We start from the raw sequence: 25,741 nt of genomic DNA, 5'->3' as shown, positions 1-25,741 counted from the left end.
TATGTCTTTCACTTGCTATATAGTATTCTGAAACAAGATTCAAGTATTGTACTTGAGTTATGAACAGATTAAAGACAGACAGTGGCAAAATGGAGCATCATGTGCACAATGGTGACCCAGAAAGGAGGATTCAATGCTCTCTTCCAGGGCCACAGCAGCCACATGGATCCCTTATTACAGCATTTTACATTAGCTACTATTTAGAAAAATAGATTTTATTAAAAAAATATTTAGCAGATTGTTTGGATGCATTTTATTCATATTTAAGAGTGAGAATATTGTAGAACTAAATTTGAACCTTTCTGCTGCCTTTTTCCTTCACATAAAACCTAAATACCTTCAAACACAGGAGTCGAAGTAAAAGGTGAACTTTTATTAAACAGTCAGACAAACTACACCTAGGACTTGAGAAATTGATTTTTATTTTGAAAGTTATTTGCAGATAAGAAATTGATCTAAAGTTCGTCCTTTGCTTAATGCCATGCTAACAGCGTTCTTCTTTGAAAATAATCTATAAGCACTACCTATTTTCCAAGCTTGGCATTTAAACCAAACTATGCTTACTATATATACGGATTTAATATCTAAGAATTATATAATTTTTCAATAGAATGTCACAAATAAGAGAAAAAAGTTTAAATCAAAGTGGACCTTTCCCCCATTTTCTATAAATCATAACAGCATGTGGCTTTACATGTTAACATGAAGTCATCTTACATTGATTAGTTAAACAAACATTGCTTTTACTTATAAAAATGTTTTTTCCACTTCCTGGTCGAGGAATTGATGATGTAGCCAGGGCCTCATAGATGAATCCTGGGAAGGCTACTTCACCAGTGCATATGAAATAGAAGGTATCTGTATTTGCACATGCATGTTTGCAGTTTGCTATTGCTAAACATTTCTAAAGACTCCTTTGTTATGATTTTTAAAATAAGGGTGAAGTTTTAGTTCTTCTGGACAGGGGAATACAACAAACTGATGCCATTTTAATTGTTACTTAACAAGATGAGCTGTTGATGTTTGATTAGCAAAACTGTAGCATCTCCCGGTGTAGTTAGTTAGGCAAACTGCCACTGTGATTTAGTAAAAAAGTTGCATGCTGTGTATACAATTTGCCATTAAAAAAAAACCTGTTACATTAATTCTTTGCACAGAAACTTCCTCTATCCCAAAGCTTCAGAAGAAGGTATCTCTGAAGCAGTGACATCACGTCCTATTAGGGTTTGTCACTGCTTCTTAAACTACAAATCCCATCATGCAATGGGAGGCAATGTGGCGGGACTGTGGGTGTGTTTAGAATGGATCAGACTACTGGCCTACTTATGCAGCACAGTGAGCAGATCAGATCAAGAGACTGAGGCTCTTGGGTCTACCCAGTGCAGTGAGCAGTCATGTAATCATATCACTACTTGCATTGCCAAGCACTATAGTCTGAATGGATGGCACCGTGGGTGGGATTGTGGACATGAATATGATGGATCAGACTACTGGACTGCCAATCTCTGTTGTACAGTGGGCTGGGAGTCTGAGACTCTTAGGACTACCAACTGGAGCAAGCGGTGATGTAGTGAAGTCACTGCTCTCTTTACTGAGAATTACAGTGGGGGGAACATGGGGCTTTTCATAGAACAAAAAAGGTTTCTGACAGGCAAAGGGACTGTGCACTATAATGCATAGAAAATATTTTAAAGTATGGAAGCATTTGTATACATATAGCATACAATTTCTACCCAGAGCTTTAACAAATTATGCTTTTTTTCATATATGCCTAGAGTTCAGCTTTACTTAAATCCTGAAAATCAACCCCTTTTTTAAATCAGAGAAATGCTTTATTGAACAATAAACAGGTTTCCAGAGCAAGCATGGACTATTATGACAGTATGCCAGGCCAATTATCTACATAAAACCTTACAATAACCATGGTGCAACACATTTTAGATTCACATAACGCCAGACAATACCTTACTGCTCAATGACCCACAAGACATTGCCGGAGACTTGCCATTGTTAATTCTAATGGGCATAGACCTGGTGTATTGCCCATAATTTTTCAAATTTATCTAGGCAGACTTTTATTTAGCAAATATACCACTTAAATCTTAGAGTAGAGGGTTGGTGGATTTCCAGTTTTCCAATAATAATTTTCAGACCTGAAATAATGCCCTAGGAATTGCATCCTTCCTTAGTAAATCCCTGAGCTTCTACTTCCTCCAGAATACCCAAAACACAACATTTAGGGTCAAGTGGAATATTAGACTGGAACATATTGTTGAGCGTGTCCATCGCCCCCTTTCAGTAATGGTGTCATTTGGGGCACTACCACAATAAATGAATCAAATCCCATGATCTATTTTACAACTACAAAACATGGGTCTGTTAATATCCCCATCGTATACAGCCAATGTGGAGTTTAATGAGTATGCAATAAAATAAATAGGTTTGTGAGAATTTGTGAGAAACATTAAGTTAACTAGCTTGGGCTAATTGCAAAGCATTTGATCACCTGTTACAGATTTCCTCATGAAGCTCACCAGTTATGTGTGGATTAGACCAAATCAAGGCAGCAAGTAACTCAATGGTCATAGCAAATAAGAGTAGTGACAAGGGGCACCCCTGCCTAGTCCTTCTCCCTAAATCAAATGGCTGTGGAATCCAGCTCAATTACCTTATTGCAGCTTATGGGCTGATATAATAGACGGGCCCAGGAAATAAACATCTTGCTAAATCCAAACTTACCTAGTACTGCCCATAGATACTGCCAATCAATGCTGTCAAAAGCATCTAAAGACAGCAAAGCACACTGAATGATGATTGGTATAGCCAGCACTAGTCTTCACATCTTCCCGAATAATACACTTTATTGAGTAAAATGTGCAAATAAAATGGATTACGCATGTTGGCAATAAGCCTTAGCTTTAGTAGACAGAGCTAATCTACTTGATCATGCCCATAAGGTGACTAAAAATACAGCAAACAATCCTGTCACTTTTGTCACCACTTTCTTTAAGGAATATAAACAAATTGTCAGCATCATTACAAAGTGCTTGCCAATATTATTTGCTGACAATGACTTGCGTCCATCCTACAAGAGGGATGTCACTTTTCAAACAGATGTTTCCATACTTTGGGTAATATGTTGTCTCCCAGTCTTTTTCTTCAAATCTCGGGATAAAACATGGCTTTCAGCCACAGGATCATATTGTTGTGGTACAAAAACTTGTCGCTATTGTGATAAGCACTATAAATGTCAAACCATCACTTCTTATACCACTGGGAAAACTTATCCCATACAAGAATACATAAACTGTGCCTCAACATCTGTGGTATACAGTACGTTATTGAATTCACTCCAATATGTGGGATGCACAACCAGACCTCTACGGGTTAGGATAGCAGAACATTATAATGCTATGAGCAACCCCAATGCAAAAAACATCTCAAATGTTTACAAACATTTTAGGGAGGTACATTGCACTAAAATGGACTCTTTTAGATTCAGTGGCTTAGAAAGGGTTACCAAACCAGTGAGGGGGGATATGCACCATATTTTACAGAAAAAACAAACTAAATAGATTTTTTCTTTGCAGACTAGAATACCTGCAGGACTTAATCACAGGTGGGACGTGGATTTATTTCTTAAATAATTACTAGCATTTTCAGTCCCTCCACAATCCCCTCTTTTTCTTAAAATCTATTTCATTAAGTTTTCCCTATGGATCTCCTTATTCTATATAATTATTTATTTCATTTTTCTTTTTCATTTTTCTTTTATTTTTAATTTTTTTTTGTCATCAGGAGCTAAAAAATATTATCCCATACATGGTACTAATCATATTCTGAATGGTAGTATTCTATGCCTTTTATAGCTATATATACCGTATGATCGTTATCTTTGTTGCACACCTTAGGGTTAACTTCTAATAAGATTGTATTGAATTTTGAAATGGAAAGTGCCCTGAGGTGTACCTTTATGACATCCTTGCATTTTTCTTTTTGTATTTTGCTTTTTTTACTTTATTCTTTATTATCAATTTTTATTTTATGTGAATTACTTTTCAATTATGTTTTTGGCTTTTCAAAGTTTTTCTGTTGTGAATCTCTTCACCCATCAATTTTATTTCGGGGCACCTCCCACTAATTGGCTGATTAATCTATTGAATTGCCTGATGGGTATGAGGAAGAGTCATTCATTTATTTGGTATATATAAATGCAATGTCCTGACTTATATTTTATGGCTATGACTAAGTCTAGGTTCACACCTATGCAGGTTGCGTTTAATGCATTTCTGCATTGCATTTTGTGCTGCGTTTTTGCACTTGCATGCATAGTTTTTGATGCATGTGGCGTTTTGTATTTTTTTAAATTATTTTTCTTGTTGCTAGGCAGATTTTAAATGCAAAACACACCAAAAATGCATCGAAAACACAGTACAAACGCCTCAAAAATGCAGTACATGCTTTTCTGCAGCGTTCCCATTGATGTCTATAGAAGCAAAAAAGTCCCTGACACTTTCCAAAATACGCACTGGGTGAAAATGCGGAGCTGTGAACCTGTCCTATAAGAAATCATGTTAAATGGACCATACTATGTTTCTGCAAAGCGCTGTAGAAAATACTTAGGTGTGAACCTAGGGTAAGGCATATTTCCTAAATGCGTAAGCCATTTTATTTGCACATTTTACCAATAAAGTTTATTATTCTGGAAGATGATTCCCGTCTATACCAATCCTCATCATTCAGTTGCATGTGCTGTGAAAACACGCAGAGCTAGAGCACCAATATTCCACCTCCATAGGGATTATCTCTGGGCGTAGCACCTATTTGTTCACAGCAAAGCATACTGTTCCTTGTTATCTACATAGGTTTGCATGTTAAGAAAATGTCTTCTGAGATTGATGGGTGTGGACTTATGTGGTATAAAACCTGCCTGGTTAGGGTGTATAATGAACAAAACAATGTCATACAGTCTGGAAGTCAACATTTTCATCAGTATCTTCACATCACTTTGTAGAAGAGAGATGGGTCCATATGAACTTGGATTCAGTGGACCCTTGCTAGGTTTTAACAGGAGAATAATGTTGGCCTGGGAGATTAATGGAGGTAGGCAGTGACTTGCAAAAGAAGCACTGAATACCTCAAATAAACATGATTTGCTTGTCCAGTGTAGCATTTATATGCCTCCATTGGTATGCCATCATCCTCTGGGGCTTTACAATTGTGAAAAGAAATGGTCGCTTTCTGAATCTCCTCCAATGTAATAGGGGGATTTAGTCTGTGCCTCTGATCTGTAAATAAAGTGGGATGTGGAACACTTTATATATACTGAGCTAGTGCATCTGATATATAGGTAGTTCTTGGGCAATATAAATCTGAAAAGAAGTCAGTAGTTTTCACTCAGAGCTCAGGGGTATTAACAGTGTGGCCTGTGTGGGATCTAATGGTGCAAATCACCAAGAATGTCTGGTGGGAATGAACAAGTTTAGCCAGGAGGCAGTCAATTTTCTCCCATTATTCATAGAACGCCAGTTAAAAATGAAATCTTCTGTGGATGAGAAAGTCAGGTGACCAAGGACATCCTAAGCCAACATCCAAACCTCACACAGTGATTTAGATGGGCTAGCAATGTAAGCGAGTTCAAGTTATCATACCTGGTTTTTAACCTAATGCTCTAGATCTGTCGAGGTTTTCTTGACATCATTAATCTCTGCTGTGAAGAGATTGTGGAGAAACACTTTAAAAACTGGAGAAGATTTGGGTGAAGTTTATTTGTGAAAAAAAAAATATGTTGTTCAATTTGTTCATGTAGCCAAATTTTTTCAACAATTGTAGCCAAGCGGCATTAGATTTCCAAGGGGTTCTGGGAAGGTCAATGAGAGTGTCAGGGATCCCATCGCCATGCAGCAGTGCGGCGGCGACAGATCCCCTTGAGTCACGGCGGTGCGAGTGCGCAGGCGCGGGAGCGTGCGGCCATGCATGCGCGGTAGCGCAGAAGGCTTGCGTATGTGCAGTAGCGCCACATCACGTCTGGTGAGCTATTTAAACCTGCTTCATGTGGAAATCACTGCCTTCTGGTTTAAATATGTTCCTGCATACATTTCCTGATTCTGATCCTGATACCTGTATTCTGTATACCCGCCTAAGAAAGAACTCCGCCTGCACTGACACCGGCTATCCCTGACCATTCTTCTGCCTGCTCCTCTTGTACTTATCTGCCCGCTTGTTAACGAACCGGCCTGACTGAATCTGCTGTATTACTCTGCCTGCACCTGCACCTGACCTGCATCCTGTCAACTACCATATCCACCTACGGCTCTACATCTGGCCTACATCCGGACCACCGCCATAACCCTCAGCCACCGCATCCACGCACTGGTGCTCGGTCCCAAGACCCGCACCCTGACTGCCGCCACACCTGCTCGCTGCTGCACCTACATCCCTGCACCCACACCTGGCTCGGGTCTGGACCTCCTGGGCCCCCAGCTACCTGCTGACAGCCGCAAGATATACACGGCACTCCTGCCCCTCCTGGCTCTGCGTCCCTGTTCCCACTTTCAGGGGTTCCGAGCGGGAGTTGCAAGAGGACGCCATCTCTCCACTTCAGGCTCCCCAACCAGGTATGTGACAGGAAGGCTGTGCAGTAATCCAAACTGTTAGGGAAGAGTGATTCAACACACAATGAGGTAGATACTGAATCTATGTTATAAGAGAGGCCATAGAAAAAGTATCAAATCAGAAATCTATCTAAGACAATAATAAATGTGTTTTTAAGTCACAGGAAAATTGTTTAGCATGGGGAAACCTATGTCTCCTTCTTCCACCAGAAAGTGGAAAAAAACAGTGCCTCTGGACAAAGATAGTGTGGAAATGGGTGAATGCCTATCCAGGAGAGGGCTGAGGTAACAATCTATGAGGTAAAATGTCTCCTAAGATCAGAAGGGGGACATCAGTTTTGAAACCAGGTACGATAACAGGAGCTGTATTATCACCCTGGAAAATGAAGGAGGGATATATTTACAAACTAAATTACATTTCACAGTGTATATTCAAATGGAAAAATACAATTCTGCCTTCAGTACCTACCATTGAGTCATATTCCTCTAAGTCCAATGAGCAATGAACCTATACACCCATGACACATGAGTAGGAAATATGTGTGGAGTGGTATGCATGGCTCACCCAGGAGTACTGTAAACTGTTCTGAGTGTCAGTGGTAAGGAAGATATCCTTAAGACAATATATGGCAGGGTTTAATTTAGGAAGGCATGTTGTGTGCATAGTTTTTTTTCAAAGAATTAAACACCCTTTAACATTCCAAGACACTTTGGATACATCAATCATATTTGGGATAAACTAGATGATGACAGCAGAGATCCTCCTGGACACTCTTACAGCAACTTAGCAGTGGTCCCATAGTTCCGGTAAGAAGAATATGCCAACACATAGGGTCAGTCATAACTAGTCAGCCATGAGGTACAGGTGAGCACACATAATGTTTTGTAGAAACCATAGATAAAGTCAGTTGGAAAAGGCTGTATATGATTACGACACTCTGGAGAAGGCAACTGTACACATAGCAAACAAGTGAGCACAACCAAGCTCCAGCATAAAGAGGCCATCCTTGGAAATGCAGTAGACTGGTAGCGAGGATCTCCAGCAAACATAATGGGGATAGCAACATGGACCCCCCAATGCTTTAACATAACAAAACAGTGAACTGACAACAGGGCAGAACAGTTCCAAGTAGAAACATAAAAAATAGAATTCTGTAATGTAGTAATGGTGGTGGTAATGTATAAAAATTCATCTCTCACAGATATGAAAGTAGTAAATGGTTCCTTAGCTAGGAAACAAGAAGAGTAGACCTGCACTGCACCCATTGAGCTCATTCAGTACCTGTGAACCAGGTGTCAATTCTCCTCCACCTCCACATGTGAGTTATGGATACTTTGTTCATTGTTATTGAGCAATGACGATACCTCTGCAGCAGTTTTGAAAAAGTGAGCTTGCCCCTGTGCTGTGATTACCAGCTTGGCGGGGGAAAAGCATGGCATAGGGCACCTGGAGGTGCTATAGCCATTTTTTTACTTCTGTAAATTTAGCCCTCTTGTGTTAAACTTCTGCTGAAAAGTGAGGGCTACATAGTTACATAGTTAGTCTAGCTGAAAAAAGACAAAAGTCCATCCAGTTCAACCGTAAAAAAAAATTTATAATCCTATACCCACAGCTGATACAGAGGAAGGCAAAACAAAACCAGCAAAACATGATCCAAAAACGTACCAGTCAGGAAGATGCTCGCCATAGTGCACAGCGGCGCAGGCACAGATGTGCGAGGGCCAGTTCTGCTGCACATAGTCGTGTGCATTTGTGTTCGCGCATGCACACACATGCAACAGCCCGTTGCTAATGTTGGCGCCAATCAGACTATTTAAACCCAGCAGCACTATTAGCCTGTGCTGTCTGATCTGCAGCTCCCCCTCCTGTATTCCTGTGCCTGTTCCTGTGATTACCTGTGATTGATCTCAGCTTGTTTCTTGGACTCTGCCTCAGCCTTCTGACTCTGCCTGATCTGATCCCACTAACACTAACCCTGGCTTGTGACCTGACTATTCTTCTGTTTACCATTCATGTCTGATCCACTTATCTGTTACCGACCCGGCTTGTCTGACCCTGCATACAGTCTGCTACCAGCCTGCTTCATTGCCTGCCTGCCTGCCTGCCTGATCTGCTGCCAGCCTGCTCTGCCGCCAACCGGTCCAGCCATGCCATCTCCCAGCGAAGTGCCAGCAATTCCTGCACAGACTACAGCACAGACTACAGGTGCTCTTGTGGTTACTGTTCCACCTTTAGTGGCCCTCAAACCGGAGCTGTATGAGAGGCCTCCTGCTATCAGGCTCACAAGTAAGGTATGTGACATTACCCCAACCCTAAAACTTAACCAGTAATCAAGTTCCTTTCTCAACCACTTATGTACATTTTGAACAGCAAAGTGGTGGACACTTTCTTCCGCTGTGCCATTTATAAATGGCACTTTAGAAATTACCCTTGAATGGCCAGTGCGCCCTTTACTGGCTGTGAACCCAGCCATCATAGGTAGCCTCAATTCACAGGTGGAGTGTGCAAAGCTAATCCAAGCATCTCTGTATCATGTGATCTCTGAGTTGCCCAATTACAGCAATTAGAGATATAAAGAGTATAGTGTATAGTTTACATCTAAGAGCATGATACTTCCACTTATAACAGAGAAAGAGAAAGGGGAGGGAGAAAGAACTAAACGTTCATTAGTTCCAGATCAATGGCTTCACCTTCTCTTTCCACTGTGTATGACCTGCATATTAAATATATCTAGTGCACCATTACCAAACTTCATTGAGCTCCCCTCAATACCAGCATGTGTCTCCATTTCCAAAAAAATTACTGCAAAAAATTAGCTCCCCTTGGAAAGTCTACTTTCCAAAAGGGACCATTTAAGGTTTTTTTGTACTGTCCTGGCATTAGATGATTTATAACAGAGTAAAGGAAACCATTTTATTCAAAATGTTTGGGTTTTTTTTTCTTTATACAATAAAAAACAGTGGTTAATAAATACCCTTAAAATAAATAAATCAGTCTAAAAAGTATATTCATTTGGTTATACAGCTTTGCATGACATTGTCAGTAATTGTCAGACATAATATGCCAGCACTGAAAACTGAAAGATGGCCTTGTATGGAAAGGGTATTACAGGCTAACCTAACATTCAAAATTAGCCAGTACCTATACTTAAAGTACTTTTTTGCACACTCTCTCTGTGCCAGCCAGTCAGGGCACTACCATTTTCAGATCTAAAGGTTAACGTCTATGTTTTTCTTACAATCTTGTCTCTTACAACAGGCTTTCTTAAACTAATGCCCAACACTAAATTGACCAGCCAAGCATACCATATCTGGAGCCACACACAAATACTGATATTTACTATTCCTGAAAGGCCTTTTAAAGTCAGTAACTAGGAATTTTTAAAGTGGTACTAAAGTCAGTTTTTGTACTTGTACCTACAGATAAACCTATAATAAGGTGCACATTTAGGATATACTTACCTGTGTAGAGCACCAGCGCATGTGCTCTGAAGGAACGGCATGTCCTTCAGAACTGTGTGCGTAAAAAGTGACTCCCATGCGCATGTGCGGGAGTGACATCATCGCGGCTCAGCCATTAAAGCCGTCGAAGCCCACAAACCCATAAGAAGAAGGACTGGGTAAAGATGGAAGCCCTATCAGCGGTGACAGTGCGCTGCTGGAAGGCTTCGTTCTAAGGTAAGTTTTACATAATGTGCTAGTATACGATGCATACTAGCACATTATGCATTTGTCTTGCAGTTTTACATTTTATTTTTAAAAAAAGAGGTTATGGTTTACTAACGCTTTCAGCACTGCTGTGGAAAACCATTTTTTGAAGCAGGAATTTGTATAGAAAATAGAATTCTATATGATTTAAAAAAGCACACCTATCTAATAGGGAGGGAGGAAGGTCAGTCAGTATATCTTCTAGTATCTTGTATATCAAAAAAGTATGACATTTTTATCAGCCTATTTTATCTTCATATTCCAGTTATTTTATTTGTTTTATTGGCATGGAGACTGGAAGGATTTAATTATAACATCTTGTATTCCATAATGATATACATAGAACTTCCAAAAGAGAGGCAAAGTTCTTTGTAAAGATTTCTTCTGGAAATAGTAAGGTTTAGTTAAAGTAGAATTTGTCTCATAAATAAATATCTGTTTATGATATAACAATTTCAGGTTGTGAAATGCACAAACAACAACCACAAGTGACCCTAAGAAATATTTATTTTGCTAGTACAATTAATGTCAATTTTTAATAACCTTTGCTTTGATTGATTACCACATTTCAGACAGATCCAAAGCCAAACAAAAATAGGATCTGTCAATGACCTGGACAGTAATGTTTACTATATACAGGCTTGGATCTCAGCCTAGGGTAGCTGTTAGAAAGCCGTAATCTACATTTTTGGAAATGAGCCAATGGAAGGCTGTGGCCATGAAACATTAAAGCAGAGTACAAAAAACTTTATTTTGGACTTTAATCTCCTTGTGGTAAAATGAATAATATTGATACCTCCTCTATTCTAATAATATTCTAATCTAAATATTTAATGATCTTGTAAATCCTCAATTCGCATATACTATAAGTACAATTTATCAACTGCAATGTGCTACAGTTAGACAAAGTACAAAGACAAACTAGAACACAACAGAGGCAGACTAAGTTCATGCCATGTTATAAAAGGGTGAGTAAATGTATAGAATTAAAATATTTCTAAATTAAAAGAAATGATCATAAGTTATGTAGAGCTCTTAACTATATCAGATTCATTTTCCCCAGAGGTTAAATTTGTTTGCCCAGATTGTACTCTGAATTTTTACTAGGATTATCACATGAATAAAAAAAAAACTGCATGCAAACAATTCATTTAGACGCATTAATAGGCAACATTACATTGGACTGTAGATATGCTTTGCTTACAGCCCTCTTCTTTTCCCGATGTGGATGGATATGAAACAGCATTATAACTTTTAGTTTGGTGTGCTTACATTTTAGCCAGATTTGATAAATATTAAGGAAGTTAACAAAGATAGAAGAACACTGAGTAATTAATTTAGCTATTAGAATTTGAAGCTAAACTCAACCCTTACCTTACCAGTGTGGTACAGTTGCACAGGCTCAGCTGTTGCACCGAAATGGATTACTCTGATTTCACTGCTCACTGTGAGCTTTTTGTAGTGTGCATTGCAAGCTGAAGCAAGTCAGATAAAGCTCACCTTTTTTCTGGCTTGAGGATGCCCAGCCTTTCTCCTCAGCCTGACTGTCCCTGCTCTGCCTTTTCCATTCAGTGGGTTTCAGTTCTCTTAACCATGAATGGTCAGAATCATATGTCATAATAATCTTTGGCAGTGTTCATGCTAATGCACCTTGCCTAGAGATACCAACTTCTCCACCCACCAAGGCATTTAGATATTTATATGCTTCTTCCCAAATGCAAGCCTCTGCTTGCATCAGGGTTGATGCACCTCCACCACCCATATTCTGCCTGCATTGCTTAAGGAAGCACAGCGATACAGTGACTATCTCACTAGATCTAAAATAAGGTATGTTGCGAAAATGTTAAAATGTTACCTAAAAAATTCATTAACACACTGACAAGGGGGGCAAGGAGGAACCAGAAAAGGCAAAATATAAGCAAAATAAACCTCAGTTTTACCAGCTTTATAATTAAAAGACGTGTTGCAAAAATATATAGCCATAGAACAATTATTCAATGTTTTTAAAACCTTACGCTGTTCAGATATGTTTGGATATATAATGTGTATTCTCATGTGTAGTCTAACACATGTATGCTGATTAGTGTTATTTATCTCTTATGGACACTGGCCCTATGAAAAATTAAGTAGATGAGAGACATCCAGAAAATGTGGTTTCTGTAATCTAAACATAAAGTATGCCAGTGTATTAAAACTATTCAGTGTACCAGTGGTAATAAAAATTGTCTCCAATCGATAGTATAAAAGTTGATGTCCTAAATTCAACATAAATCAATGTATAAAGGATTAATACATCATATAATGCAATAATCATATCAACAAATCCATCAAAAAGTGCTGTTGAATATTTAAGCGTCCCATCAATAGTGTGTGGATCCAGATGAAAAGTACATCAAATCTGCTGTTTCTGTGACTTGGACCGGTGGCCACCTTAGTAAAACTAGGCTGAATGTTTGTTATCACCGCATGGTTTCTTTTTAACACTTTGTATTGGAAATTTTAACAATAAAATACTACACCATATACCTTTATCTGGGTTCCATGGTGTGAGCTCCTTTCCATCAAGGGAACCAGATGTTCGGCCAGAGGCTTGAATGCGGAGGAGATTATTTGGGACATACAGCACTAGTTATAATACATGCCATTGTATTTTAGCTCTCTGGGGAGTGCATAAGGGTGGCATAGTGTAGAGGTTTTTTTCTACACTTGGGGACTCTTTGTACACGTAATCTTGAGAGATTTCATGTACCTTTCATCTAGATACACACAATATTGATAGGATACTTAAATATGCAACAGCACTTTTTGAAGGATTTGTTCGTATGGTTATTGCATTGTATGTTGTATTAATCCTTTATGCATTGATTTATGTTTAATCTGGAACATCAGCTTTTAAAGTACCGATCAGAGACAATTTTTATTAACACTGGTACACTGATTAGTTTTTTTATACACTGGCATAGTTTATGTTTATCGTTGCACTATATATTTCTTCTATTGTTGTTCTGTAAGGTTGGTGTGTCACCTTCCTTGGTGCTTGTGGCTACTTCTCAGAGCTCTCATGTATATTCTTTCCTTAGAAAATTTGGTTTGTATCTAAGAAAACCAGAGTTAATTTTTTGTGTTTGATGTGCTTCTTTTTTTGTCCCAAGGTCTATATTAAATGTTACACTTGTTAAGGAGTTTATTGTATCCGGCATGGCTTAGAGACATTTAACAATATTTTGGAAACTAAATGAAAACTACTTCTTTGTTACTTGGTACACATTTGGTGACTTTGGTACCTGACCTTGCAGCAGGCCAGCAACGAGTTGTATTTTCCAATTGGTTAGAAGGATATAAGATAGCCTCAATAGTCTAAGAGTAGTATGCAATGGAGTGCTGACTACATGTGACATAGGAGTTAATAGAGTTTGCATCAGGTGCATGACTGCAATAACTGGTACTGTTAGATAAGAAAATTAGAAGATCTTGGCCCTAATGGTTATACTGGTTCATCCTCCTGTAGCACAGCTGTGGTCATGGCTAACAGTTGGATGGTCTAAATATGATTATAATGTCAGAACGGAAAATATAGATCACTAAATTAATTTTCAATTTAAAATTATTCCTAAATCTGCCTTTACTACTATATTTTTGTTCCTTAAGGCTTAAAGTAAACTGCAAAGCTTTAAATGTTGCTTCATTAAACTAAAAAACAGGTCGTACTTACCTGCCCTGTGCAATGGTTTTGCGTAGAGCACCTCCAATCCAGCTCTTCTAGGGTCCCCCACTGGTGCTCCTGGCTCCTCCCCTCCATTGAGTGCCCACCATAGGAAGAAGCTTTCTGTCATGTGTGCTTAATCCTGAGCCAAGCTGTTTGAGTTTATTAACCACTTGCCCTCCAGAGGATTTACCCCCCTTCCTGACCAGGTAATTGTTTGCGATACGGCACTGCGTTACTTTAACTGACAATTGCGTGATCATGCAATGCTGCACCCAAACTAAATTTACATCTTTTTTCCACACAAATAGAGCTTTCTTTTGGTGGCATTTGATCTCCTGTGCATTTTTATTTATCTTTATAAACAAAAAACTGACAATTTTGTGAAAACTATCTTTGACTTTTTGCTATTAAACATGTCCAGTAAAAAAAATTTAAAAATCAAATTTCATAAAAAATTTAGGCCAAAATGTATTCTTCTACATGTCTTTGCAAAAACAAAAATCCCAATACGTGTAGATTAATTGGCTTACGTAAAAGTTATAGCGTTTACAAATGGCGGTATAGATACTGGAATTTTTTTTTTTTTACTAGTAATGGTGGCAATCAACAACTTATAGAGGGACTGCAGGACTGCAATGGGCATTCTGAAACTGGGGGGTACTGACTTGGTGCCATTCCTAGTGACACCAATACAGTGATCAGTGCTAATAATAGGCACTGACACTGCACTAATGGCACTGGGCAGGAAGGGGTTAATATCTGGGGTGAACAAAGGGTTAACTGTGTGTTGTGTTTGTTTCACTATGTTGGCTGTGAGTGTGCTTTACACTGCAAGCACATTGCTTTGTATGGCTCTGCTATGCAGATCCATACAAAGTAGTGTGCAGGAGTTGACCGGTGATAGATCTGTGTTGTTTATACACAGGTCTCTCCCCCTTCGAAGACACTTGGCGATCACTGGGTGCTGGCAAGTAATCACTGAAAAGTGAGGCTGTGAATGCTGGCATGGGTAGGGCTTGCGCACACCCCTTACCTGCAACTGGAAAATCGCGTATATATACATGGTTTTGCACACCCATGCCTCCTTGTAGCAGTATTTCTGCTATAGGGTGGCGCAGAACCAGTTAACACCCAGCCCCCAGCTCTCTCCTCACAGGTTTTGACTGACAGCAGCAGGAGGCAACAGCTCCTGCTGCTCTCAGCCAAGCCAGTGAGACGAGGGAGGGCGGGAGAGAAGAGTTTCTGCAGATATGCACAGTGCTGGGTCAAGTTCTGCCTCAGGTAAGTATTTGGGAAGGGGAAGCTACTATTAAAGTTTTTTTTACCTTAATGCAGAGAATGCATTAAGGCATTAAAAATTTTGCCTTTACAACCACTTTAATTATATTTTAACATAGACGCTTATTTTACCAAACACATTTTCAGTTAGATAAGTTTAGATGACTTGGAATAAACGTGATGAATTACTGAGGCTGAATTACTAAAAGAGTGGAAGATATTCACACAAATAAATTGTGTGAATAATCTTTTTTTTTATCCAAATATGTAAAAAGCAAATTCCTGTTTAGTTATTTCAGCTGCACCTGACTGAGTATTCAAAATAAGAGTTTGCTTTTCACATAATTGGATACTTGAAGTGAATATTTACACAATTTATTGAGTAAAGATTCTCATTTTTTTTAGTAAATCATCCCAGCTATATATGTTTTCTAAAGTAAATATGATGAGCAATACATTAAACATGAGTGGAATCCTTTCTAAACAAGTATATCATCAAAGTTTCACCCACACCTTGATCTACTATTGCTACTGATTGAATCTGGTAATCTTGTTTATGTCAGATAATGTACATTACACTGCAACTCATCAAAACTCACCCACGCACACACACACGCACACACACTTACATGCACACACACATGCATCCAAAGGACTGTCTCACAGGAAAGGTAAGTAGGATAGAAGTCAATGGCAAGATTCCTATTTCTAGTTTCTATCCTAGTCTCACATTCCAGTTAATTTGGAGACATTATGCACTAAATAACATCAGGTGCTGGAATTATATTCCTTAGGACAGACATTTTCTTCAAAGCAGAACTAAAGTGCTAATTTTAAAGATTGTGCACAGGCAGGCTCTTTACTGTAGAAGAGCCCTTCATTGTCTCTTCTGCAACTAAATAAACCTACCTGCTTGCTTGCAGTCTTCTTTGAATGTACACTGAGCTGTGCAAGCACTGATCAATTTACATTATGGCATGGCATCTTTGTGCCCGGATGACTGAACTCCTGTTCATGCACAGGAGTGATGTCATCCTGTGCAAGCCAATGAAGACATCCACAGTCCGGCACCCAGAAGAACCCGGGTAAAAGATGCCACAACCGACATGGCAGACCATTAAAACAAAGGCAAGTATACGGACTTCAGTTCCACTTTAAGTAGCATTTAAGTAATCAAACAGACACATATGCTTTTCAAACTCTCCATCCATTCTTGCAGAAATTCCACATGTAAAAATGTATTTTTCTCCCACAATAGCCAAATAAAATAAAAAATGCAACTGAACTGGTTTCAGCAGTGTGAGTTTGAGATGCAATTAAAGCGAAGCTCCACCCAAAAGGGGAAGTTCCACTTTAAGGACTGCTACCCCACTCCCCATTAAGGATTGGCACCTTTGGGGGGTGGGGGTACCCGAATTTGACAGGCACCCGCTCCCACTTCGGGTCCGATCGCCTAGGTGACGGGAAGCAGAAGTTGTCCTCCCTCCCTATAGTCTTTTGAGACATGTGACAGGTTCCAGAAGACTACAGGACCATTCATGAAGCGCAGTGCTACTCGCACATGCGCAGTGGGTACCTGGCTGTGAAGCCGCAAGCAGTCACAGCTGGGTACCCACACTGAAGATGCTGGCCTCCTTTAAAACAGGACAGCCGGTGAAATGGACTGCGTGGGGACACCGTGGGACCGAGGGACAGGTAAGTTGCTGTTTTTTAAAAGTCAGCAGCTACAGTTTTTGTAGCTGCTGACTTTTATTTTTTGACAGGGTGAGTGGAGCTCCGCTTTATGTCACTGGTGTGGTGCTTATGTATCCATTGTTTCACTGCTAAGATACAGCTAACTGCCACTATAAGCAATATTTAGAAAACATGATGCATGCAGCTACTATATTTATGGTAAATAATCCAGTACTAAGGTTTTAACAAATATACAGTAAAAAAAAACTGCATGAAATGAGAATCTGGAATCCAACTTGTACTTGTTTGAAAGATTTAGAATGAAGAGTAATACACATACTGCATTCTTTGAGATGTCATGGTAAAATGAACAGAGAAACAAAAAGTAACATGCATTGATGACTGTTTGGAACACAACATGGTATGTTTAAACTGGGTAACATATTGCAAACAGTTAGAGTTTTTCTAGAGCATTGGCTAGGTCACACTCTCTACACCTCAGTGTTAGTAGAATTTGGTTAGTTGCAAACTATCAGGTTTGCAATTATAACTCACAATTTGTGCATAGTGCAGTCTTCGGAAAGGAGCAAATTTGCTCTCAATTTCTCGCCAGCGTTTGTTAAGATGGATCAGGGTTGGCTCCACTGCTTTGGCAGCCCCATCCTTAGACAAACGTTCAGCTTGTCTGTGTACTGCATTCAGTTCTTCTTTCTTCTTCTCCAATTCTCCATCAATCTCCTAGTGAGCAAAACCAATACAGGGCCGAGGACAATTAGCTAGCTAGGTAATGAACTTACATTAGAAGTAGCAAAAGAGTACTTATGCCAATACTGTCACTTCTTTGTTTGTAGAATTTTATTTTAAAAAGTAATTAAGTATTACAAGTTAAGAGACTAATGCACCAGTAACAGAATGTTTTGACTGTGTTTAACTTTCTAGTTTAACACATCTATCTTATGTCCATGTGTTATTTAATTCGTACCTGCATGGATATGCAAATGTTACATTTTACATGTATGATCTATTTATTATTCCTACAGAACATATTTCAGTTTGTGACAGAGTTTGCTACTTAATGGCAAAACAAAGCAATAGTGAAGCAAAATAAAATGATAAAAACAATAAAAGTCAAAGGAAAATTTAGAATGGCTGGGTGGTGACATATGGGCATGAGCTGATGAATGGAGTGTGCTAATATGAGAAAGAAGTCATCCACGTACTGCTAGTCATTAGTTCATCTGGAACAAAGATACATAATAACACAAGTTAATATTTTTTAAAAAACAATTCTTCATTATTAAGGGCTTAAGAGACTAAAAAGAGTCTTCAGTGCAAAATTAGTTTTTAAAAGACCACTAATCTAAAATGTCAAAAGCACATGATGAAAAGAGCAACTAGCAACTTTCATTAATGTATAAAAGTACCAAAGACTGGAAATCAACAACATATATATGACATTTATACATATTTGGATGTAGCCCACAGCTCTGTGTCAACTGCCAAGTTAGGTAAAAGGAGGCACCAAAATGACAGCAAGTAGTCTTATTCTTTGGCAAAGCTAAAGTCTGAGCTGAAGAAAAGCGTACCCTTGCGGTGGATCTCACTCTGAAACTCATAGATAAACTTTGTAAGTAATGATGAATAAGGTGAAATAATTACCTTCCTTGTTGCTCCTATAGGTTTCCCTAATGCTGCATGAATGGTACCCCAAAGCTGAATCAAATCGCTGCCTAAGCAGGCACAGCTCTCTGACATGATCAAATTTAATTAATGGGACCAGTGGTCATGCACTGTACATGAAGTGACTGAGGGCCCACCCATATTTTGGAAGAGTCAGACAGCAGAGAAGGGAAACAAGTTAAGATAAACAACTTACTTTATTCATATTCCCGTAGAAAAAATGAGCATTTAACCCTTTTAGTGTGGATGGGGATTCATTGCAAGGGTAACTTTGTTTCCAGCCTGCAGTTCAGTTTTAACAGACAGTTACCTGTGCATTGGAAAATATAACTTCTGGGAATTTTGCCTGGCGTACTGCCTATGTTACTTTTTTGGACTAACATCCACATTTTCAAGACAAGCTTTCAGAGTGTACCCCCTTCTTCAATGCCCGAGCAGACCTAAATTCAGTAACACATGTACTGAAAATAGTCCAGTTCAGCAGGAACTGGCCAGCTTTCGCTACATGTGTACTGCTGTCTGTTTAACAGAAACTGGCCTAATGACTGGCTTCTGTCGAACAGTCTTGCCCTATGGCTGCAAGCGCTGATAGAGATATACTGGAGGGGGAGTCCCCCTTGTCAGAATAAAATAGCACAATGGGAGATCCCAGCAATAACACATCATTGTCGTGTGATTGTGTATATCCAGTTTAATATACAAGCATTAAGCAGAATGTTAGGTAAGTGTATTTTTGAGTGGGGGGTCCCCCTGTCAGAATACAATCGTGCATGTGTGCTTATGTTAATACCGTCTCCCATATCCCTGTATATTGGGTTTGCTAGGATGCCCAGCTAAGAGTTTTTCGAGTTGATGAAGGGATCTGTCAGTTTTTTTATTTATGTTCAACCCGCTGGTTGAATGAAAGAAAAAACTGAACATGTATACTTGTAATCAGAATTACATTTTCTGCTGATTAATTTATGTCAAATGGGTGGTAAAGCTAGTTCTGGGGGTTGTTGGAATACAGTGCTGTGAAAAAGTATTTGCTCCTTTCCTGATTTTTTTTTTTTGTTTTGCATATTTGTCACAATTCCTGATTTTTTGTTAATATTTATCTGATGATTCAGATCATCAAACAAATTTTATTATTACACAGAGATAACCAAAGTAAATACAAAATGCAGCTTCTAAATTATTTCATTTATGAAAGCAAAAAAGCTGTCCAAACCTGCCTGGCCCTGTGTGAAAAAGTAATGGCCCTTTAAACCCCCTGCTGCATAACCCAAGTGTGCTTGAGCTTGAGGTCACAAACTGACTGACTGACTGGACAGTCTCCTTCAGGATGTTCTGGTAGATTGCAGAAATCATGGTTCCATAAGTCATCCAGGTCCTGAAGCTGCAAAGCAGCCCCAGACCATTAGACTGGCACTACCATGTTTGACTGTTGGAATGGTGTTCATTTTATGAAATGTTGTGTTTGTTTTACACCAGATATAACTGAACACACTCCTTACAAAAAGTTAAACTTTTGTATTATCAGTTCACAGAAAAAGACTTGGGGATAATCAAGATGTTCCTTGGCAAATGTGAGATGTGAGTCTTTGTATTCTTTTTGGTCAACCGTGGCTTTCACCTTGGAACTTACCCATGGATGCCATTTCTGCCTAGCCTCTTTCTTATTGTTGAATCATGAACAGTGACCTTAACTGGAGCAAGTGAAGCTTGCAGTTCTTTAACCACTTGCCTACCAGGCACTTATACCCCCTTCCTTACCAGGCCAATTTTCAGCTTTCAGCGCTGCCGCACTTTGATTGACAATTGCGCGGTCATGCAACATTGTACCCATATGAAATTTTGATAATTTTTTTCTCACAAATAGAGCTTTCTTTTGGTGGTATTTAATCGCCACTGGGCACTTTACTTTTTGCGCTATAAATTAAAAAAAGTGCAAAAAATTTGAAAAAAAAAAAAAGTTTATTTGTTTCTTTAATAAAATTTTTCAAACAGGTATTTTTTCTCCTTCACTGATTTGCGTTGATGAGGCGGCACTGATGGGCACTGATAGGCGGCACTGATGGGCACTGATAGGCAGCACTAAAGGGTACTGATAGGCAGTACTAATGAGGTGGCACGGATAGGCGGCACTGATAGACAGCACTAATTAGGGGTCACGGATAGGCAGCACTGATATGCAGCACTGATAGGCGGCACTGATAGGTGACACTGATGATGGGTACTGATAGACGGCACTGACTGGCATCACTTCTGGGCACTGACTGGCGGCACTGACTGGCACAACCCCTGGGCACTGACTGGCAGCACTGCTGGGCTGCACTGGTGGGTGGCACTGGTGGGCAGCACTGGTGGGTGGGCACAGGTGGGTGGCACTGGTGGGCACAGGTGGGTGGCACTGGTGGGCACAGGTGGGTGGGCACAGGTGGGTGGCACTGCTGGGCACATGTAGGTGGCACTTCTGGGCACAGGTAGGTGGCACTGCAGAGTGGCACATGTGGGTGCACTGCTGGGCACAGGTGGGGGCACTGCTGGGCACAGGTGGGGGCACTGCTGGGAACGGGTGGGCGGGGCTAGTGGGCGCACTGCTGGGCGGAACTTGCGGGTGTCACTGCTGGGCACCGATCATCAGGGCACTGATCATCAGTGCCCTGATGATCGGTGCCGATCCCCGCTCTGACAACTGCCGGTTCTCGGCAGTACTTTCCTCACGATCTGACAGCGTGAGGAAAGTGCAGCCGAGAACCGGCACTTGCATTTCCCTGTGATCAGCGTGTCATTGGACACCGCTGATCACGTGGTAAAAGGCCGGTGGGATCGGCCTTTCACCACATCACGTGATCAGCTGTGTCCGTAGGACACAGCGATCACGGAGATCGCCGGGTGCGCGCCCCCTGGGGCGCGCAGGAGAGCGCGTTCTGGGAGGACGTCATATGACGTCCACTCAGAACTGGCCGGCCGCGGTGAAGCCGTCATTCGGCTATGCGCGGTCGGCAAGAGGTTAAATGTTGATCTGGGTTATTTTATGACCTCCTGCGTGAGTTGTCCTTGTGCTCTTGGAGTAATTTTGGTAGGCCAGACACTCCTGGAAAAGTTCACACTGCTCCAAATTTGATCCTTTGTGGATAATGGCTTTCACTGTGGTTTGCTGGAGTCCCAAAGCCTTAGAAAAGGCTTTGTAGCTCTTTCCAGACTGATACATGTCAATTATTTTGTTTGAAAACTTCTATTTAAGTGATTTCTTGATTCAACAGGACATTTTTTGGCCTTTAATAAATAAAATCATGATTTAAAAACTGCATTTTTTATTTACTCAGGTAATCTTTGTGTATTATTAAAATTTGTTTGAAGATCTGAATCATTAATGTGACAAATATGCAAAACAAATCAGGAAGGGGCAAATATTTTTTTACAGCACTGTATTTCTTTCAGTGTTTCATCCTGTAATGATGTATCTTTGATTATGTTTCTTATCCCTTCTAGTGCTGGATTGTATGTAGTTTCTCTTTGTATTGTAAGAGATTTTCTCTTTGAGTTTTCAGGGCCTTGTTTATGCTTGTATTGATGGTTTTGTTCTTGTAACCTTTCCTAAGGAAGCAGTCTGCAAGTGTTCTGAGATGTTTATTTCTGTCCAAGCATATTCGGTGGTATCTGATGGCCTGGCTGTATATGATGGCCCATTTGGTGTGTTGGGGGTAGAACTTGATACTTCAGATATAGTTGCATCTGTCAGTATGTTTATTGTATATTGAGGTGTGCAGCTTGCCATCCCTAATAGATACTGTGGTGTCTAGGAAATTGACATGTGCATTTGAATAGTCTATTTTTCGCTTGGTTTAGGGGTGAAATATGTTTATCAATGAGTAAAATATTTGAAACTGTTCTTCACCTTCTGTCCATATGATGAAAATATCAATATAATGATAGCATCAATATGGCTTTTGTTGTATGCTATTAAGGAATTTGTCCTATAGGTTAATCATAAGTTTTATGGCCACTTTCTTCTGTGACTCTCCCCCTCTCCCAGTCCATATTACATTCCTTTCCTTTGCTCACTAATTATCCAAGTTTAATTATCATTGCTTTGTATATTTGTTTGTGTTTTGTCCTTACAGACTGTTTCACTTAACATTCTGGTAAAACTTTATGTATTAATACTGCTTGGACCTTGAAGAAGGGGGTAAACACTGAGCTTGCTTGGATGTTAATGCAAATAAAAAAATAAAACATGGACAGCACTCAGTTCTTTCTGAACAAATTCAGAAATGTTGACAGAAACTCTTTTACACAAACCAGGTTCTGAAAATTAAATAATTTTATTTTTAATGGCCCTTTAAATGTATGTTACCGTTTTTTCTTTGTTACAAATGAAGAATCATGAATCCACTTCATTGCCTACAAAATATTAGACAGGGTTCAGCAGCCAAATAGACCTAGAGTTTAAAAATCTGTAGCTTTGAAGTCCAGGACACTGGTATTTTAAAATAAATTATAGGTGTTCTAAATGAAGAAACAAGTGAAGATACTAAATATAATAAGAAAGTGGATACGTATTTCAGATTTACTAGAGAAAAACTTTTTAGTATTGTAAATTATATATTTAAACAAAATAAAAAAATTCAAATATGAGAATTTCAAATCATTTTTGTTTATTATCTGCTGCTTTATGTTTAAAATATTGTTCTGACTAAAGCTGTTTTAAGCACCTGTTTAATCAGTATAAATATATTAAACCTAATTTCATATTACGGCTTATGGAGCTACATCACTGCTTCTAGCTAGCCAGGTCCATACACCATATGGACCTGACATTCCTTCTTCTGCTATAAGCTCATGGTCACTTCAGTGACCATGAACTTACAGCAGAACCATTCAGCAGACTCTGCTGAACAAACCAATAGCTATGATCAGTAAAAAAAAGTTCCCCCCCCCGCTGTTGCCTCCTCCACTAGAAAAGTGAAATTTCTCCCCTGCTGTCATCTAAAATACACCCCCTTCCACTTTTATTTCCCCCTCCCCCAATACACCAATCCCCAAAACCACAATTATTGCTATCCCCCACACTGATCCTGACCCCCCTCAACACTGATCCTTCCCTACAGCTTCTGGCTTCCCTCTGTTCCCTCCCGTTTATGTGCTGCAAAGGAGCCACAAAGGAAAAGAAAATTCAAAATATATTCTCCTGCTGGAATTCTGACGCCCCTGTAGTGCTCCCCCTCAGTGATTGGCTGGCACCCCTCCCTGCAGTGCAGTTGACAGGCATTCACTCCCTCCCACCGCCTGCAGCTGCTTGCTGTTTACCAGCCCCCTTTGTTTCCTGAATGCATACAGACAGTGATCTATACTGATCGCTTCTGTTATCAGTCATCAATGGAGCATAGTAAACAGTGTTTACAATACTCCAGTTTATGAATTCATAGGGGCTTCTATGCAGAGAAGTCTATTCATTCATATGCTCTTCGGTCCATTTTTCTGTGTAAAAAAAAGACATCAGTGGCCTATTTAGACCTCTGATATCTCAGCAAAGCCGCCCCCCCAAAAAATAAAAAAATTGTACAATCAATTATAAATAAAAAATTAAAATTGTAAAATTTTTTTTAAAAAAACATAGTAAGGCCTTGTTCACACAGGCCATACTACAGTGTGGCTGTGTTAAGGTTTTCCTTGTATTCCTATGCATGCAGTTCCGCTTATGTCATTTAGGATGTAGCAACTGCATGGGCACAGCCGCTGCTCCCAATTTGACATCCGTGTGAGTCCAGCTGCATGTCCCATACCCACATTGATGTCAGATTAAGAGCAACAGCTTTGCCTGTGCATCCACTGCATCCCAATTGACATGAACAGCACTGCTTGCACATGTATTTCTATTCAGGTAAACACGGCCCCCCATGGGCATATATTTTAGTACGCCCCATGTGAATGAGGCCTCAGTAGGAATTTATCAGAAATTATGTTATGTTGTGTTTGTGTCTGATAATAATGATTTTATTGTAATTTTAGTGAGAATAGCAATTGATAAACATTTACAAAAATATTGCGGGGCTTAAAAAAAACTGTTTTTTTTTTTAATTCGACAGGTCATATGATTTCAGAAACTGTATGGTTTGGGGGGTCTTTTACAAAGTCAGAAAGTTGTAAGTGAAAAATGATAACCTCAGATTTTTAGAGTAATTGTATTTATTTACAGTTTTGTGCACCTTCAGTTTTACCATTTCACAAAAAGGCGCAATTTAAAATGAGCAATGTTTTTTATGTATTAACTCAATACAGTTTTAGTTCTTGCTGTGTTTGTGTCTGCAAATTAGAATTTTTTGTGCATTTTTAGCAAAAATATTTTTTGATAAACATTTGCACAAATATCATGGGTGTGGGGAGATTTAAAAAAAAATTGTATTGATTCATTGTACTTTTATTTTTTTACTTACTTTTTTCACATAACTTTAATGCTATCACGTGTGATATCATAATGTAGATGAAAGGTCTATTAGTCCCCTAAAGTCTTCTCTGAATCCCATTGAAGCAGAACAACCACATACCATGCTTGATCAGCTTCTTTCCTGGACACAGCAGCTGGGGAATGCAGCTCTGAAACTGAAAGTGATGAGGAGCGTGTTGCTTCTGGCTTCATTCAGGGATGATACAATCAAGAAACAAATGTTCGCTAATTGTCCTCCACTATTCCCACTGGCACCTGTTATGGCCATTCTGAGTAGCCAGGAGGGGTAGCAGAGCCCAGGATAGAGACTTAAAACACCCTAATAGTTGGCTGAGGAAATATAGAGACACTGTGTGTAAATGCCACCAAGGCTGCCAATGTAAGCCTTCTGTTGTTGGCAGCAATAGAGTTAAAGCAAGCATAAGTGGTAACATCATTTAAATACATATTTTAATCATACTACAGCAGAAAATGTGAAAATACAACATTAATTTGCCCATGTTAAAGGCATGTAAACCCTGTTAAATATGAAACACTTGAGTGTCTATTAATAAAACTAAGAATGTAACTTTTACATGCATTCTCTGGTGAAGAATCAAGCACTCCTGTTTAAAACAAATGCACCTGGATGTTTCTACACTAGAGTAT

At 39.4% G+C, this 25,741-nt stretch overlaps 1 protein-coding gene across 1 annotated transcript in view; it reads right to left on the bottom strand.

Moving 5' to 3' along the window:
• The window catches only part of DMD (dystrophin), a 2,676,943-nt gene that overhangs the window by 1,670,221 nt on the left and 980,981 nt on the right, over positions 1–25,741 (bottom strand). Inside the window, exon 40 of the mRNA XM_089653005.1 lies at positions 17,536–17,718. Within this exon, the coding sequence (XP_089509131.1) occupies positions 17,536–17,718 (183 nt within the window). The remainder of the gene's footprint in view (positions 1–17,535; positions 17,719–25,741) is intronic.

Source organism: Staurois parvus, unplaced genomic scaffold (genome assembly GCF_062004578.1).
Source record: "Staurois parvus isolate SC_StPar_1 unplaced genomic scaffold, SC_StPar_1.0 ptg000696l, whole genome shotgun sequence".
Classification (NCBI taxonomy): Eukaryota; Metazoa; Chordata; class Amphibia; order Anura; family Ranidae; genus Staurois; species Staurois parvus.
Note: the sequence above shows the minus strand (reverse complement) of the source record. Positions and strands in the feature narration are given on the sequence as shown.